This window comes from Trichoderma camerunense, assembly GCF_050948025.1.
Source record: "Trichoderma camerunense strain CBS 138272 chromosome Unknown V8C40scaffold_19, whole genome shotgun sequence".
Classification (NCBI taxonomy): domain Eukaryota; kingdom Fungi; phylum Ascomycota; class Sordariomycetes; order Hypocreales; family Hypocreaceae; genus Trichoderma; species Trichoderma camerunense.
The window spans coordinates 427,687-445,076 of record NW_028145351.1 but is presented as its reverse complement, the minus strand read 5'-3'; the positions used below and the strand labels follow the sequence as shown (position 1 = coordinate 445,076).

Sequence of the window (17,390 nt, the reverse complement as noted above, 5' to 3'; positions counted from 1 at the left end):
GTCTTGGTTGTTGACTCGTTAATCGTGATCAGCAGGAGGCTGCTATCAAAATCCTGTACCTTGGTCTATTTGAAACAGCCAGTATATTAATCCCAGACAGAAATGTACCAAGGAATGGAAGTCATCAAGTTGACTCTGATTGGATCATCGGTGTCGACAATGGCAATGATAGTAGTACTGTAAATAATTCTCGTCCAAGCCACTGATCGAATGTTCGTATATGCACGATATCATCACCGAGGCTCACTTCGCTATCCCTGGCGCTCTTTAGTGCAAAAGCTAGACCAGTACAATGACACGCGCACATGTTGCGGCTGCAGAAGATGTCACAGCGCATCTGGGGCCCCACTTGGGATTAACTTGGCCAGCACAATGAGCTCTGCCTTGGAGTGGACGGAGCGGTACAAGTACCGGTACCTGGTTGAGTCGGAGCATTTACAGAGACACGGGTTGATTGTATGCACAACACCGAGTCCATTTTATAATGTTTGTGCCTGTCCTTACCATGGTTCTTACATGTGCGGGAATGTCATTGGAATACGAGTTTAGTACCAGGTACTCGTACATTGGAGATGCTTGCTGAGAATGGCGGGACTGGGGAATGCACTGCAAGGTACGAGCATGGAGCACCTCTACGTGTGCCTGGCACCCAAGGCTCCATGTACCGCTACCTCTGTGGCGCTGTGGCACCACGCGTAAGGCAGTCCGAGTTGTTCGTACGGGCGGCTTACGGGGGGCCATTACGGAGTTACAGGCACTCTGGCTTAGGGCCAGCCAGACACGCTGTGCCTCCAGGGCTCTGTGCTGTGCTGCCATGAAATGCTGCAGAACGGATTGACGGCCATCAGTCAGCGCCCCCCCAGCAGGTCCAGCTCAGGTCCAAAGTCACCGTCACGGACCCCCCATGTCGAAATTTCCCAATCCATCCTCGCCTTTGCAGACAATTTCGCTTCATCTTAATGCGACCGATGCCCAGCGGGGAAGCGTCTCGTCCTCCATCTCGCCATTCGACGCGCCAATTCGGCCTCTTGCCACCGCGATCTCGCCCTCGGAGTCATCGTCGAATGCATTGACGCCGCCAGAGGCTGAGCCGGAGCCTGACCCCGAGCCCGACGCCGCAGACACGGACAACGACAGCACGCAAAGGGGGCGAGACGGAGACGTTGACGTCGTCCCCTGTGGTTGACGGACACGGACACGGACACCGACGCCGGATTCTAAGGGCCTTGTGCATCTCCATTCCTGGCGTCAAGAGAGCTCGCGCTGCTGGCGCACGACGACGAGGCATGCAGACGGCAAAGGGGAAGGCCGAGGCGCAGGGACGGAAGGCCAAGGTGGGTTTATTCAAGATCTGAGAGGCGGACGAAATGGAAAACATGGGGAGGTAGCTAACAGAAGCTGGTGTTTTAGCTTGCGACTTCCTACCAGGAGCTCTTGGAGTGAGTTTCCCCCCCGTCTCCATCCAGACTTGCGTCTGTCTGGGATCTCTCTCCTGACTGACGTGCCACTTTCTTGCAGCGAATTCTCGAGCACCGACCTCAAATCCGTCGGCAACTATACCCTCGGCCGCCTGATTGGCAAAGGCTCCTTTGGCAAAGTCTATTTGGCCTCCCACAAACTCACAAATGGCTCCAAGGTCAGTGCTTCTTTCGTTGGCGACCCTTATCGAGTTGTCCTCCGACTAACGGCGCTGTTTGCTTAGGTCGTCTTGAAGTCGGCGAATCGAACCGACTCGAACCTGGCCCGCGAGATCCACCATCATAGACAATTCGTCCACCCCCATATCGCAAGATTGTATGAGGTGATTGTGACGGAGAACTTGGTGTGGATGGTCCTGGAGTACTGTGCAGGTAAAGTTCCGATGAATTACGAAATCTACACCCTTCGTCACTCTGCCCACTTGGTATTCTCTCGAGTGTGAACTAACAGGCTTGTGCCTTTGTAGGCGATGAACTGTACAACTACCTCCTCGACCATGGCCCGCTTCCTATGCCAAAGGTGCAAAAGATTTTTGCCCAGCTAGTCGGCGCCGTCAGCTACGTTCACATGCAGTCTTGTGTCCATCGCGATCTTAAGCTCGAAAATATCCTCTTCGATACGCACGAAAACGTGAAGCTTGTCGACTTTGGCTTTACCAGAGAATATGAAGGCCGAACAAATCATTTGCAGACCTTTTGCGGAACAATATGCTACTCTGCGCCTGAAATGTTAAAGGGGGAAAAGTATGCTGGTGAAAAGGTGGACGTCTGGAGCTTGGGTATCATTCTATACGCCCTGCTCTGCGGAGAGCTACCTTTTGACGACGACGACGACAACGTAACCCGAACCAAGATTCTTACAGAAGAACCAACCTATCCCGAACACTTTCCTACCGAGGCAATTCCTCTTATCAAATCCCTCCTGTCGAAGCGGCCTCTTCTCCGACCATCACTTCCAGAAATCCTAGCTCATCCTTTTCTCGCAGAGCACGCACCGGCGCAGCAGGCTATTCTCGAAACAAAGGCATTGCCCCCCTTTTCTACTCTACTGGAGAAAGACTGCCTACACCGCATGCGTAGCGCTGGTGTGGACACCGACTCGGTTATTGAAAGTGTACTTGCACAAAAGTGTGATGCCCTGGCCGGATGGTGGACGCTGCTGCTCGAAAAAGAGGAACGAAAGATGCGCCGGAGGGAAAGAAAGAGGAAAGAAAGAGAAAACGACAAGAGCCTGCATAGGATATCAGTAGCGTCAAGTCGTTTTGAGCGAATGCTGCAGGATGTCGACGAGGACGGCGGCCTGACGAAGCAGTTTATCAAATTAGGAGACCCAGCAATGCCCAGAGCTCGAGGAAGACCGGATCGGAGAAGCGCTCACTACTATGACCTGGCTATCGCTGACATGTCTTACTTTACCGCCGAGGGCAGTCGTTCAAATGGCCCGCAGACTCCAGACGAAAATGGCCGCCATCGTTCTATTGACAGCCACTCGATTCGCTCAGTCTCGACGACGCGCAACTACCGGCCGATTCCACCGCCCAAGGAAGGCATTTTGCGCAGCGCCAGGTCTCGAGGATCGACTCTGCATCTCGTTACCACAACAGAGTCGCTTGGCCTGGGTGACCACAGCGCTCCACCAAGCTCTCAACAGCAGGATGACAATAGTTTACAGAAGGCGAAGAAGAGGCCTAGCCAGGCCATCATTGCTCACTGGAAAAACTGGACTCATTGGTTTATTGAGAACACGACTAGAAGGCGGCGTGGACATGAAAGGCGCACGAGCCGAAGTGTGCCAGACTTGCATAAGAAAGAAGGCAGCACCAAAAGCAGCAATGATGCCAGCCCCCGGCCACAAACCAGCAAATACCCAAACACGAATTCCCTAGGACCAAACGCTACCGCTCCCCTCCCCAAGGGGGTCGTGGCAAATGGACACCTAGCCAAGGCTAACGGATCATCTAGCTATGGCTCTCTTCGAGGAAGCGTAAGCGGGCCGGTAGCAACTCCGACATCTCAGCAACCGTTGAGACCTCGGATCGCCACCTCACAGGCTTATAAACGCCAGTCACTCTCGCCATCTCCGCTAACACCCCGAGGTACTGCTGCCCGGCGTTCATCGGCAGGCTTGCGAGGAAGAAAATCGACATCGTCTTCCGTGTCCTCCGTCCGATCAATGCACCACCATCATCACACGCACTCCAAGGCATCTTCCACCAGTTCTACCGGCTCCGTGTCAACGTCTAAAACGCCGTTAGGCCGTGGACATTCACCTCATCACTCGGTCAAAGTTCTCCCTGCGACGCCCACGGGCACGGCGTTCCCTTCCAACATTCGCCTCGTTCGCATGCCACCTGCTCCGCCGGTGAACTCGTACAATGAAGGCATGCCGACGCAAGCCCCTGGATCCCCCAACCCCTTTGCCTCAGGCGTCATGTTTGCGAAGCGAAAGAAGAACCTCTTCAAAGGCCCGGCCCTCAGTTTCGGAGCCTCCCACGGACCGGTACGGAATGCGGCCAATGGCCCCCATTCTCATTCTCGCAGTGGCAGCGCCTCAGGATTGGGACGCCGTTCTGGAGAGATTACTATTCAGGAGGAAGATGAAGATCACATGGGCGGTCTTGATGAGGAGGAAGAAGAAATCGAGGAGGTGGATGCGTTTGGCCCCGTGATTGGTGGGCCGGGGGAGATTATTGAGGAGCAGATCCTTGAAGACGAAGCGACAACTCCGACGGCAGAGATACACCCGACGGCAGGAGTACACAGCCCTTCTTCGACAATCTCTCCTAGAAACACTACTATACTCGCATAATGTCGCTTGTTGAACGAAAAAGAGACGAAAGAGCTCAGTTTTCAACTTGGAATCGAAACGGACTGCTTGAAAAAAAAAGACGGCAGATGCGTAATACAGCATTAAACGCGGAACACACCCAAGACAAGATGTGTTCTCGATGAGATCCAACGAGATCGCCCACCTAACCCCCCTATTATATCTCTATTTTAATTTTTCTTCTTCTATTATTGTTTTAGTGAGCCCACGTTGGCGAGGAATGGACTAGGTCGCTACTGTATATTTGCAAAAAAATTCTTCTTGTCTTTGCTACTACGGGTCGAGTTGTCAGTTTGTAACAAAAAAAACATGCTCCCTTTTTTATATGTACTATACCCACCGTGGTCATGGATATCTACGTTGCATTCTCTTACGACTTAGACTTTGAGCAAAGCTAGAATTTCGAAAGTCGATAGAACAAATTTCCTTGGTTGTTTTTCTTTTTACAAGATGTATTACTTTTTTTTGTGTGTTTTCATTTAAAATATGATGATTGCTCCAAAAGAGGTCGCTCTAATAGTGATACCTGTACTCCAAATAGTGGGCAGTAAGGAAAATTAAATACGTTTAAAATATCTTTCACAGGGTGATTTAGAAGCTTTGCTTTTGTCGTTCTTCCTGCTTTCTCATCTTTTCGACGAGGACGGACCGCTCTTCTCGCAGGGTGATCCATGTCCAGAACCAAGCCATCATTTCGACAAACATGAATGCGAAGAGCAGTCTGTTATGTAAATGGTCGGTGCCCGATCCAGATGCTTTGTAAGAGTTGTTTGGGCGTCTTGCCGATGAAGAGTTGGAGGAAGAAGAGGAGTTGAATAATATTGATGAAGGGCCGAAAGCGTAGGAGTAGGCGACGAGGAGCATGGAGAGGAAGAAGCGGAGGGGAGCTGGAGGCGATTGATGCTTGTCAGTAAAAATGGTTCTTTGGGATAGGGAGAGAGGGAGATGGGGGCGGACCTTGAGTGCCCCAGTAGTAAAAGGCGCTGAATTCCTCGGGCATGGACAGTGAGACGAGGTCGCTGATGCCGGAGAAGGCGAGGATGACGGACAGGAGGGCTAGCGCTGGGCTTGGGACGTCGAAGCCGCGAACTTCGGGCTGGTACGATTTGCAACGTTAGATGTGTGATTGGACGAGGGGTCTGGGAGGATTTACCATGTTCATGCTTTCTCCTAGAACAAAGACGATTGCCTGGTCCGCTACCGTCTTGGGCTTGAAGAGGAAGAAGTAGGCTAGGGTGAGGTGGAAGAGGGAGATGGAGGTGATGATTGTGGTGGATGATATGAGAGCCATTGTGGGCGAGTTTCGTGACCCGTGGGACCTGTTGTGAAGGAAATTGCGAGGATGCGCTTTGGCGTTTGTTTGGTATAAGATTTGCAAGACGTCGAAGCTTGGGGGGTTTGTTTCCGAGACTCCGTGCTCCGTATACGTGGCACGAGTTTTGTCTTTATCAGCAGTCGTTAACTTTCGCGGTGTGTTTCGGGCGAATGCTAGGGAAAAAGCATGCTTTCTTCTTTATAGAGAGTAGGCAGAAGTCTCGGAGCGGGGGAGGAATAGAAGAGACAGGCTATTGGTGAAGTTGAAACAAAGAGACCATGTGGTTTGGATTTGGCATCACATGCTCGAGTGCCTATAAAGGGTGAAAGAAGGTATGGGAAGCTTTGTTGAGCTTATCGATTGGAGCTTTGACTTTGGGGAATGAGTGTGGCGCTGCGGGTGTGGCGCATTGGATGATGATGTGGGGGTTTAGGTTGAATAGAGAAGGGAGGGAGAAGTGAATACGGAGCGAGCTATTATGGAAATGGATTGAGCTGTGTGTGAGCTGAAGTATGGAGCCGTGCTGATTCCGATTCTCCTTGATTTGGGACTTCATTGATTGCTTATCTTTACTTTACCAGTGTTGAGCTGTAGACTATCAGCTGATTGAATCACACCCGACTCTAGTCCTCATCTGTCTCAACCATCTCAACAGACAACAGCCTCACTATCACCATCATGAGTAGTCCAGACGCTGAAGAGCCCAAGCTGGACAAGGCTCGCCACGTCAAATACTGGCAGCGATGCCACAACACCTTCCTCCCATCGGCCTACACCTCCAATGATTCCACCAGACTCACCTTTGCCTTCTTCATCATCTCCGCTCTCGATCTCTTGTCCGTGCCCCTCACAGCTCACGACAGGGCTGCGGCGCGAGCTTGGGTTCTGAGCCTCCAACATCCCGATGGCGGCTTCTGTGGTAGTCCAACCCACTCCATTACCGGCGACAACGCGTCCAAGGGATCAGCAAACATAGCAGCTACCTTCTTTGCCCTGATCATCTTGGGTTTGGTAGCGGAGTCGGAAGAGGAGCAGCGCTCGGCCTTTGCGGGGGTGGATCGCAAGGCTCTGTTGCTTTGGCTGAAGAAATTGCAGAGAAGCGATGGAAGCTTTGGACAGGTTCTGTGGGAGGGGGAGCCCACGGGAGGGAGAGACATGCGGCATAGTTATTTGGCGAGCATCATTCGATTCATGCTGCGAGGTTCGATCCAGGAGGGGGATGAGAATTGGGTCGAGGATATCGATACTGAGAGGATGATTGAGTACATTAGGAGTGTTCAGGTAATTTCGCTTTCACTTTTGGGGATGTGATGATGGTGTTGACTGTGAGATGAACAGACTTATGACGGTGGTATTGCCGAGTCCTCAACGGAGGAATCTCACGGTGAGCGCTTCTCTCATTTTGAATGACTTGAACGACTTGCTAACATTGTCCAGGTGGATATGCATACTGCGCAATTGCCGCTCTGAATTTACTTGATAGGCATTCCGAAACATTCACACCGGGGGAAACCAAGCGGGCGCTGGACCGCGGCATTGCAGATCGCCAAAGCCTGCTCAGGTTCTTCGCAAGCAGGCATTTTCCGTACTTGGCAAAAGAAGAGGAGACCAGAGACGAGACAGCAGTCAATCACCTTCAAGCTAAACTAGGAGAGCTGAGCCTTGATGGAAGACTTCCCTATGTTGGATTTAATGGCAGGTGGAACAAGAAGGCAGATACTTGCTATACGTGGTGGGCTTGCGGTGCTTTGAGGGTGAGTCTGATGGCCTTTTGGCGTTTTGTTCATCTGCCTTGTTGAGTGTTACTGACGATAAGGGATGAATGTCCCGTTCTAGCTCCTTGATTGCGATAGCTTTTACGACCCCGAGCCATCTTGCAACTACCTACTGGACATTACCCAGCACAGAATCGGCGGGTTTGGCAAATCTGTTGGCGACCCTCCTGATATCTACCATTCTTACCTTGGATTAACGACAGTGGCTTTGTTGGGCGGATCTGAGCTGAAGGAGGCCGACGCAGGATTTTGCTGTAGTAAGGAAGGGGCTCGCAAGATTGAAGTGGCTAGAGATGGGTTGTTGGAGTCTTTGAAGAGGCAGAGTGAGCAGCGTGGGGGATGGGGGGCGGATGAGTTTTGGGGGAAGGCTGCGGAGGTGGTCAAGGTGAAATAGAATACAACTACCTATGGAGGCGCAACGACGGAAACGAGAGAGAAGAGATTTGCTTCCCACGCAAATATTATCACCTTTATTAAACAGACGTCCTGTTCCCCGAATTATGGCTTGATGGAAAGAAAAACATTATATAACCTCTGAAAGATAGCTAAAAAGAAGGACATCTTCCATGCTCCATTGTGGTCCTTTAAACTTGATAGAATACCTTGGCGAAAGAAAAGGAAACCCTTTGTTCACTGAATCCGAATAACAACTCTGAAATGCCCATGTCTCCACAACACTCAATCATATGGCTTGTTGAAAAGAAGATGCCTTGGTAAATCCGAGAACAACATGAAATCTGAAAACAGAAAATTAGCAAAAAGAACCCTTATTCTTTGACTGCTCCGTGAAACTGGACGGTATAGCTTACTTGGATGAGATCAAGATCGATGCTCGCTAGACATCTCTTCGCCCCCCTTTGCAAGTTTTCGTCAAAATATATATTCTCACAAATGTTTGCTCCAAATCATTCATTCCGATTCAAGACGACGTTTATGACCTCGCGACAAGGGTGGTTCGAGATCAATGCCCACTAGGTATCCCCTCGTCTCGAGATAGCCACGCATCAGTGGTCCCATTTCTCCAGCGCGAAGCGCATTGACGACTTTGGCCAATTTCTCAGCTCCTCTAGGAAGCCAACTAGATGGTACTTTGCGTAATTGCAGAAATTTGGCCAACCTCATGATGTCGGAAACGCTGCTTCCCAGCTCGTCGTCGAGGATCTCGAGGGCTGCGTCCCTATCTGGATTCGTGGGATCTACTCCCGCAAGCTTGAGTATAGAGTGGTGAGGGATTGACAAGTGTATTCTCATCAGAGATTCTGAACTTGTGAAAGCATTGCTAAAAAGTTTGAGGCTTTGAAAGTCTTTTCTCTCATGGTTTATCGCCTCCTGCACACGGCTGGCCGCTATTCGTTCTGAAATTGGTCTGCCCAATGTCGCCGATATTTCGAACTCCTGGCGTAGCCTTTTCCAGACTAAATGGGTTATGCGAGGCATCGACTTCATCTCAATAAGGACCAGATTGAAAAGGGAAAATGTCATAGATCCCCCCTCTGGACTGTGCTCCTTTTCCGAGGCAGGTTGGCGCCAAAGGATACGTTCCGTGTGAATGTCGTTATCGAAAGCTGTGGTTTCAGCATTTTCGCCTGCAAAAATATGGGGGCTTGGTCGCTCCAATTCTTCAAGGCCGTGAGAACGCAAACCCATCCTCGTCGGCAATCCATTCTCATCTATCCACATGACCGATTCGGAACCAAGCCGTAGAGTTCCATCCTCAAGGAGCTGAACAAGGCGATGCCCCAACTGATTTGAGAATGAAGCTTTGAGGTTGTCGAGAGGAGCCCAGATGTTTGTTTGTTTCGGGTTGTTGACAGTCGACTCAGCTCCAAATGAAGAGCCCTCAGATTGTCGTCGTGCAGGTGGTCGATGGAACGGGGGTCTCTCACCCTGACCGAAAGATGGGGTCTCCGAAGAGTCTCGGGAGTCTTGCTGCGCAAAGACATTATTCGAGGCCATCATCAAGTGATATGGTCCTCTCGAGAATGAATGCTAGAAAACAATTGCAAAAGAGATATGAAAGGGTAGAAATGGAGGGTGACTCTGGAGTTGCGAATTTGCAAGATGAGAATTGAAGAAAAAGGGTAGAGAAGAGGGGGGAAAAAACTACCCCCGGTTTAAAGTATGAAAGAACTGTGAATTAACTACAGTCGTTATTCCACACGAGAGTTCATTAGGAGCTTCGCATTCTGAAAGTTACATCTAATAATATGCACATACCACCACCACTGAAGTACCTACCAAATTTCTCCCTCCTGAAGCTCTCTAGACCTCTGCGTTTGGGCATAATGCAACAAGGTTGCCATAAATAGGTAGCCATGAATTTAGAATAAAGGTACATACACTATCAAGATAAGGTGCTTCTCTAAACAACGTTCCATGATCAATTCGTAGCTATGAGTCTGAACTGCCTAGAAATCTCTCCTTGCTAGGACTCTGCTTGAGCTTCTCTATGCCACTGACTGAATTCCGCAGTGGTGATGGGAAACACCTTCAACTCGGCTTTCTCAAAGAGCTCCTCCCCTTCATCATTCAAGAAGGCGTACTGGATTGCATTGCGTCCAGCTGCATTCTTCAAAACCATGTTCTCGGTAATCTCTGTATGACATTCCATGTTGACATAAGCCAGACTTGGTCTCGCTGAGGCGTTTCCAATGATCAACGACACTTGATTGAACTTTTTCAGGTCCGGTGGAAGTCTTTTCATTTTCCTCGAGAAAAAGACGAGTCTTTTCCACTCAGAGCTGGGCCAATATAGTCGCTGGATTTCGTTCTTTGAAAGACTTTCGATTGTCGACTTTTTGAATGCAGCGTGGACTATGACTACCGGGGTTCTATCGCTACGGCGTTTGGTAAAGGCGGCAGATTCGATCGCAACGTCCCGGTCAGCGGCAAAGCAATAAGCAGAAGTCCTGCCATCGAAGTCTGTGGGCGAGCGAGACGACAATGCTCGGGTGTCATCCAAGTTGCCGTTGCGATCAAACAGTCTGGTTAAGCGACTCCTATCCATGCCCTTGTATAGCGTAAGAGAGCCTGGTGCATTGGTGGCACACAAGGCGGCCTCTGACATTGCAGTATCTTGAGAGACCCATGGAGTCATTCGAAGAGTTTCGGAGTCGAAACGAGCATCGGCCCCTTCTCTTGAGGTATCGTGAGAGGCAGAACCCTCCAGGCTATCTCGAGACGCTTCTTGTATTGATGATTTAAGGGCCTCATATCTTAATTCGATAGTGTTACGAATCCAAAAGACGCACGCTTCAGTCAGGCGAGTGCGCTTGAAAACAGGATCCATGATTGCGCCTTGAGTATCTTTATTAATCCCACAGCGATCCATGCAGTCGTACCATTTCGCATCGTCGTCATCATTAGCGTTGAGCTCAGGGTCGTAGCGATGACCATGACCGTAGGAGTAGCCGACGATATAATCCATAAATGTCAGTTCAAACTGATAAATGGGAATGATTTCCGGAACAGGATCGGCTTCGGGCGCTTGAGCGATCCATTTATTCCAGATTTGAGAGGCTGTCTCGTCGTCGTATCCTAGATACTTGATGGTGGCCAATGAAACCAACTGATCGGGGAGGGTAGAATTCATGGCTACTACATTAGAGGTAATGTTGGAATCAGGCGAATTGGAATGTCAGTGAAGGTTGGCAGAAGTGAAGGAGAGGGGGTGTGAAGGGTATTTAAGGAATCGTGTTCTACCTTATACTTTTACGTGACGGAATTTGCACCATCGTAGATTTAAATACATAAACTCAATTCAAGCCATACTCAAGAAATTTGCGCGCCCGGACCTGGCAGTGAACTTTCTGCTACCATCACCACTTTCTTCTAGCACCCGATACTATCGCTATATTCCTCTGGTATCTGATACTGTCACAATATTTCTCTAGTATCTGATGCTATCGTTATATTCTTCTAGTATTCGATACTATCATTCTGTTCTTCTAGTATCTTATACTATCGTTAACTTTAAATTTGAGAGGCGGAATGTTGGGTACTAATTATCTTAAAGTGTTGAATAGCCCCTCTCTTTAAGCTGCTGTCTGGTATGTATAACTACCTACTATTAACGAAATCAGACCAAAATTTGAACTAAAAGAAGTGCATTCACTATGTATATCATAGCATTTAAGTAGTAGTAAAGCTAGATTGATCCATCATGGCCCTCAAAATATGCTAAGATGTTACCAGCGATCTGGGTATATTTGTGTAAGTAACAGCGTGATCCATTGGCTTCCATGGCAATCCTCTTCATCTATCATATATATTTTGGGAAACTGATAAAGTGAAACCTTCAGAAATGCGCTTCTCACAGCAGCTGGACATTGCCTTTTCTCCAAGCTTGTCTGACTTTCATTCTCAAGCACTGTCCACATATAGGGCGAGCACTACAAGCGAATATAAAAAATCAACTAAATCAACCCGATTCACTACCTCCAAGCATGATACTTGATTGATTGAATGTAGTGGGATGTAGTCGATGTGTACATTGCTCACGTTGTTATGAATGCCACCTTGGCCAAGGCTAGTTAAGTCCAGTTCCCAAGCAGCGGCTCATACGAAGCTGGTTGACTCTACTGAAACGAGATTGACGCACATCAAATCTCATTGAACTCTGTGGAACGTAAAAAGAATGCACATTGCTTCATGAGTGAATCATCTAGACGCTCAGATACACTTTTTCATCCTGCACCTCGATTGATTACATAGTCAAATTTTTTGTTGCTTGTTGAGAGCGGGCTGCTGCATGGCGCCAAAAGTTTCGGTCTAAGACCACAAACGGAGACTAATATATCACCGTAGACAGCTAAACATCACACCGACATATTTTCATTGCAACAGCGGACAACGAGCGCCTCGCCAGCTGCATGGATCTGGGCCATGAAGCATTTCGAAAAGCCGATGTAGCTCGGGGAGCCACACCTGACCCCTGCATTTCTGCGTCGCCATCGGTCTATTGGCGATTATCCTGCGGTAAATCTAGCTACGAGACTCATTATCTAGGTCATGGCCGACACCAGATCCCATGCTGTACGCGACAAAAACTTGTCGCCGCAGGCACTGTCAAGCTTTGATGGAACAGAGGCTGATCCTCGACTGTTCGCGCTTCAAGAAGAGTTGCGAAACGTTCTCTTCGTTGGTGTAGCTAACCCGCCAGCCAGCCTGCACCCATCCTCTCCTGCGACTGGCCTTGGAGAGTCGGCTTCGAGGCAGGGAGGATTCGACTTCACTCAGACGACAGTCCCAAAAACGCGTATCATCAAGCATCTGAAAAACTGGATATCTGAGTGTGCTCCTCCCCTTGATAAGTTTGACGAGGCCCGTCACTTCAGCATCCACATTCCAAACATCGCTCGGACCTCACCAGCACTGTTTTATTCTATGCTGGCCTTTTCAGCTACGCAATCCGAGAAGAAAAAGCATCTAAGTGGAACTCTTGATAGCTTGGAATTCTATCAAGCGTCTATTGAGTTCTTAAAAACAGACCTACGCGAGGGAAACGCGACAAGCCTGATAACTGCTTGCATTCTAGCCTTGTTAGAACTAATGTCCGGTAATTCCAAGAATTGGAGGCGTCATGTGGAAGGTTGTGCTGCTCTGTTTGAGGCTTCCGGAGTTAATGGCTTCTCCGGTGGTCTTCTCCAGCCCGTCTTTTGGTGCTTCGCGCGTATGGATCTGTGTGGTGCCATCATTGCAGACGGCACGAAGAGCAGCGTACTTGGCATGAACAAATGGATTCCCAAATCAATGGCCAACTCGACTAATCTGATACGAGACAAGTTTTATCGTGCAAGCCGGAACAATCCCGATATGCACGCAAACTGGGCCGTCTATCTGTGTGCCCAGGCTTGCGATCTGGCTTGCCGGAGAAACAGATTCTTAGAGCAGGACCAGCAAGAAGAAACCGACACTCAGCCATTTGATGAGCAATGGAATCAGTTATGGAATGATTTGGAATACTGGGCCGAGACTCGCAGTCCTGCAATGTTGCCAGTCAAAACTAAGGCGGCTACTGGCCAAGGATTTCCTGAGATACTCTATGCTCATTACGCGGCCATATCTGCAAACCAACTACGCCATGCCGCCTCAATTATAATGCTAGAGATACAGCCTCAAGAAAGATCAGGCCTCTGTTCGGAACCACAGTGGTCCGCTTTATGGCATGCTCGACATATATGTGGCATCTCTTTAACAAATTCACACGCAGGAAGTCTGGTCAATGCCATCCAACCTCTCTTTCTGGCGGGAAGACTTTTTACTCATCCAAAAGAGCATTTGACCATTGGTAAACTGCTCAAGTTTACTGAAGATACAACCGGATGGGACACGCTATGGAGGCTGGCAGATTTGGAACAAGTCTGGGGCTACAGGCGCGGAGATATATTGTCGTGCATTTAAAATGAGGCTCTAGTTACTGACGCTGTAAGAAACAGGAGGGATAATGTATTTTGCTCTTTATACCACATCATAGGATCTCAATTCGGTTGCTTGTGTTAAGTTTGTGGTATAGTCTGTATATTGTAAGACACCGCAATCTCAACTACTAGTATCGCCTAGTTTACCACAACAAATGCATTTTTCTTATCTTCTCTCAGAGGCTTTGAGCGTCATATTACCGCTGAACTCCAACGAAGTGAAATGCACCCGTCTTTGTTAATTTGTCTCTTTTTCGTTGTTTCGGAGTAATCGGAGTAATTTTGAACTTCAAACTTCGGGACCTTGCCGAAGCATCTACACGCTCCGAATGACCGGCAACTAAACAGCTTCGCCTAGTTCTCATGTCTAAATACAGTACAGAGCTACCTCCGTCAATGAGGCTATACGCTCGCTAAGCCTAGGCAGTCGTCCTAATTCATGCGTCATCTCACCAAAATTGAGCTACATCCGCTTCGGTCAAATGCCTTGATCCCCATACAGGTAGCATAATTGCTCTAAGCTCTGACACTAGTCTGTATCAGGTTGCCGTCGCCGAGAACTTGCATGACGGCTGCCACTGATCCGTGCCGTCGGCTATCGCTCATCCGCGCGGATATTTAAGTAACACCTGTTGGCAGAGTTGATGTGCCTCAAGTAACAAGTTAGGGACCAATAATCTCATTTTAGCAACTTTTCGCGAGAAACCAACTTGAAAGAGACTATTAGTTGTCTATCACAAGTGGAACTAACCGCTACAGGGTTGAGGGATGTTACGTTCCTTCGCCACAGTCGCTTAGAAACCGACAACTTGCAATTATCATGGTATATTCTGCATTATGTTTGTTCAAATATGAAGTACGCGGATAACACGTGATCTAATAGTTTCTCTCAACAATTACGAAAGGCGAAACCAAGCATGTCTAGTCATAAAAAAAAAAGAAGAAAAAACAACAACAAAAAAAAAAGAACGACAATTTGAGGTATAAGTCGTTCTTCTCATGGACAGCCAAGAGATGTGTCAGCCTATCTCTGATCCCATTCCAGGCCGACGTGATCCTATATCCGGTGGGAGACCCCCAAAATACGGACAAGGAAATCCAACCGCCACGGAACGTCGGTGTCTAAGATGACGTGTAGTATAGGGCCCCGTTAGAGTCATACTAAATCATGAAAAAAACAAGCGATAGCAGTAGTTGCTTTTATTGAGGCGGGGATAATTTACCATTTTGGGCTGAAGCCGAGCCCCTGTCAGGTGCCTTCTTGACATCACGTTGTGAAATCCTCTGCTATGCTGCCTAATAGATCCATAACTGGAGTCAAAAAACGCGCCCGGACTGGTTGCTTGAGTTGTCGTAGACGGAGGCGTAAGTGTGAGTAACGCCCATTCCACGATCGGTCGCGACATATCGGGGTAGCGATGAACTCGCTGACGATGGACAACTTGACAAAGGTGATGAACAGAAACCTCGATGCAGCAGCTGCGATACCAGGGGAATATCATGCCAGTATCCTGACGGCCTAATCTTCATACCTGCCCCGGCATCTCAATACCAGGGTTTGAGAGACCCAGATCTTAATCAGGAGGCACAGACCTACGATACAATCGAGGTATACTCACGCGCCCTGTTCTTCACTTGCAATCAACATTGACGATATTTGAATTTAGTTTGTAGAAAATGCAACGTCATTCCAGTTTACGGATGCTCGCGCGGCAGGTGTACTACCTGAGCAGGCATCCGTCGCGGTCGAGACTCGTCAGTCCCCATTCGCCGCCGAGACAGTCACTCCGCAGCATATAGATATTCAAGAAGAACACGGTGAAGAGGACTCTATAACCTTGGAAGATCCAGCTGAGGAGCCAAGGTCCGGGTGTTTGCCATCTTCCAACCTCAATAACGCGTCTACAGTGACTGCTGCATCAGACAGCAGTCCGGCTGTGATACCTGCGGCTTGTGTGAATCTAACGTCTCCACCAAAGTCACGCTTGGAGAAAGCCTCAGCCTATGACTTCCCAACAAACTTCGGATTACCTCCTGGAGATCAAGAAATTGCGTTACTGCGGCACTTTCGTGATAATGTGTGTCCATGGCTGGATATTGGGGGCTCAAAGTCAGCGGCTGGGCTCGATATTATGATCCTGGCCAAATCCAGCAGACCACTCATGTCCTCAATTCTCTGGCTAGCCTCCGAACATTATGCCTCGGTATCTTTGCAGTCTGAAATTGATTTTACTCCAGATGCTGTCACGTACCGTCAACATGCTACAGAGGGCCTCGAGCTTGAACCGGACGGCACTGTCAAACATATAGGACACGGGTTGTTAACATTGAAGGAGCTACTTGGATCGAAGCCTCGGCAATGGACCGGTATTTTGGCACGGAGTACCATTTACGATACCACTATAACATTCGTACACCCTGAGGAGACCATTGATTCCTTGTTTTGGGCCTTACTCAAGTTTGGTACAGTTGATCCTGGACATCGTGTTTTAGAATGAGACTGATACTTGTTTTCATTACCATAGACCTTACGGCATCTATAATTGGCAAACGCTCCCCGAAAATCTCGATATGTACCCTTCGAGATACCGGTAACCGACTTGTCATTCGTCCAGGTGCCAGATATGATTGCCAAGCATCGTTATTGCGCCTGGGGGAATGTTTACATATGGTGTATGGGACTGACTACTCGTTGAGTCCGATACCCGATATATCTAATCGGCAAGACTCAACAACCTCCAATGAACTTGCGAAAAATTTCTGGTCTCGGTGGGCCTCTCTCTGGAGAGAATGCCAAGATTGGCATAAGCACCGTGCAATGGAAGTGCAGCCTCTCTTGGTTGTGGACAGCATAGAAGTAAGCAGCATCAGCGCCCCAGACGACCCATCCTTCCCAATGCTGCTGTTCACCGAGCCTCTCGCTCTTGTCGCCAACGTAACGTATTATATAACATCCTTTCTGTTGCTCAGCCGGCGGCCCCGTTTATCAAAGCTTTGGGCTCATTCCAGCCTTGTAACCTCCATGGCCTGGCATGCTCAGTCCATTGCAGGGGCTGTAATCAGTAATCACCATCCGGAAAGCTGGGACCCAGTTGTATTCGCAGGGGTCCTGATGGCTGGCAAAGAAATGACCCATGAATCACAGCAGACATCCCTGTTGAAGCAGCTTCACAAAATGATTAATGCAGTTGGCTTGGATCTGAAAAGCGAGGTTGAAGAACTCCAATCGTCATGGATCATTTCACATCACGATAGTCATTAGGTTGTATGATGAAATTGTCCTATTCGCTCTGCCTCTCTAGACTTATTCTTGACATCGGCTAGATCGTGTGGTTATTGTGTAATATGATTCAGATGGTCTTCCTTTAACTCGCTCGACTCTGTCCCGAACACCGAACACGGTTGGTTTCGGTATCTCTCCTTGCAAAATGATCACCTCACCATCCAGTTGGGAGCCGCGAATTGTTGAGATGATCTCGTTTATATCCTCCATTCCTAAGTGATTTGCGCCTAGGACGACTGGAATGCGGTTTTAGGCTTTAGTTCCTTCCTCGAAGATAAATGTTACAGAGCCAG

At 48.8% G+C, this 17,390-nt stretch overlaps 7 protein-coding genes across 7 annotated transcripts; 4 read left to right on the top strand and 3 right to left on the bottom strand.

The window, feature by feature from the left end:
- The first annotated feature begins 872 nt into the window (after positions 1-872).
- Positions 873-4,868, top strand: V8C40DRAFT_254715 (non-specific serine/threonine protein kinase). Its single transcript, XM_083217890.1, has 5 exons — positions 873-1,334; positions 1,411-1,439; positions 1,519-1,636; positions 1,703-1,850; positions 1,946-4,868. The coding sequence occupies exons 1-5, from the start codon at positions 1,287-1,289 to the stop codon at positions 4,285-4,287; spliced, it is 2,685 nt and encodes an 894-aa protein (XP_083069234.1). The 5' UTR covers positions 873-1,286; the 3' UTR covers positions 4,288-4,868.
- On the bottom strand, positions 4,739-5,955 carry V8C40DRAFT_254714 (increased loss of mitochondrial DNA protein 1). The gene is made up of 3 exons (XM_083217889.1): positions 5,459-5,955; positions 5,263-5,401; positions 4,739-5,192 (listed from the first exon to the last, which is right to left on the bottom strand). Exons 1-3 carry the CDS (start codon positions 5,594-5,596, stop codon positions 4,897-4,899), a joined length of 573 nt encoding a protein of 190 aa, XP_083069233.1. The 5' UTR covers positions 5,597-5,955; the 3' UTR covers positions 4,739-4,896.
- Positions 5,956-6,298: 343 nt separating this feature from the next.
- Positions 6,299-7,789, top strand: V8C40DRAFT_269587 (protein geranylgeranyltransferase type I subunit CDC43; the record flags this gene model as incomplete). The annotated part of the gene is made up of 4 exons (XM_083220101.1): positions 6,299-6,901; positions 6,959-7,004; positions 7,058-7,374; positions 7,457-7,789. The coding sequence occupies 4 exons, from the start codon at positions 6,299-6,301 to the stop codon at positions 7,787-7,789; spliced, it is 1,299 nt and encodes a 432-aa protein (XP_083069232.1).
- Positions 7,790-8,304: 515 nt separating this feature from the next.
- V8C40DRAFT_282155 (uncharacterized protein) lies at positions 8,305-9,354 on the bottom strand (the record flags this gene model as incomplete). The annotated part of the gene is made up of 1 exon (XM_083221744.1): positions 8,305-9,354. One exon carries the CDS (start codon positions 9,352-9,354, stop codon positions 8,305-8,307), a length of 1,050 nt encoding a protein of 349 aa, XP_083069231.1.
- Positions 9,355-9,820: 466 nt separating this feature from the next.
- Positions 9,821-10,987, bottom strand: V8C40DRAFT_269585 (uncharacterized protein; the record flags this gene model as incomplete). Its single annotated transcript, XM_083220100.1, has 1 exon — positions 9,821-10,987. One exon carries the CDS (start codon positions 10,985-10,987, stop codon positions 9,821-9,823), a length of 1,167 nt encoding a protein of 388 aa, XP_083069230.1.
- A 1,217-nt stretch (positions 10,988-12,204) lies between these two features.
- Positions 12,205-13,993, top strand: V8C40DRAFT_254711 (putative C6 transcription factor). Its single transcript, XM_083217888.1, has one exon. It carries the CDS (start codon positions 12,406-12,408, stop codon positions 13,795-13,797), a length of 1,392 nt encoding a protein of 463 aa, XP_083069229.1. The 5' UTR covers positions 12,205-12,405; the 3' UTR covers positions 13,798-13,993.
- A 1,036-nt stretch (positions 13,994-15,029) lies between these two features.
- V8C40DRAFT_254709 (Zn(II)2Cys6 transcription factor domain-containing protein) lies at positions 15,030-17,286 on the top strand. The gene is made up of 4 exons (XM_083217887.1): positions 15,030-15,185; positions 15,266-15,423; positions 15,482-16,277; positions 16,340-17,286. The coding sequence occupies exons 1-4, from the start codon at positions 15,104-15,106 to the stop codon at positions 17,074-17,076; spliced, it is 1,773 nt and encodes a 590-aa protein (XP_083069228.1). The 5' UTR covers positions 15,030-15,103; the 3' UTR covers positions 17,077-17,286.
- The last annotated feature ends 104 nt before the right edge of the window (positions 17,287-17,390 follow it).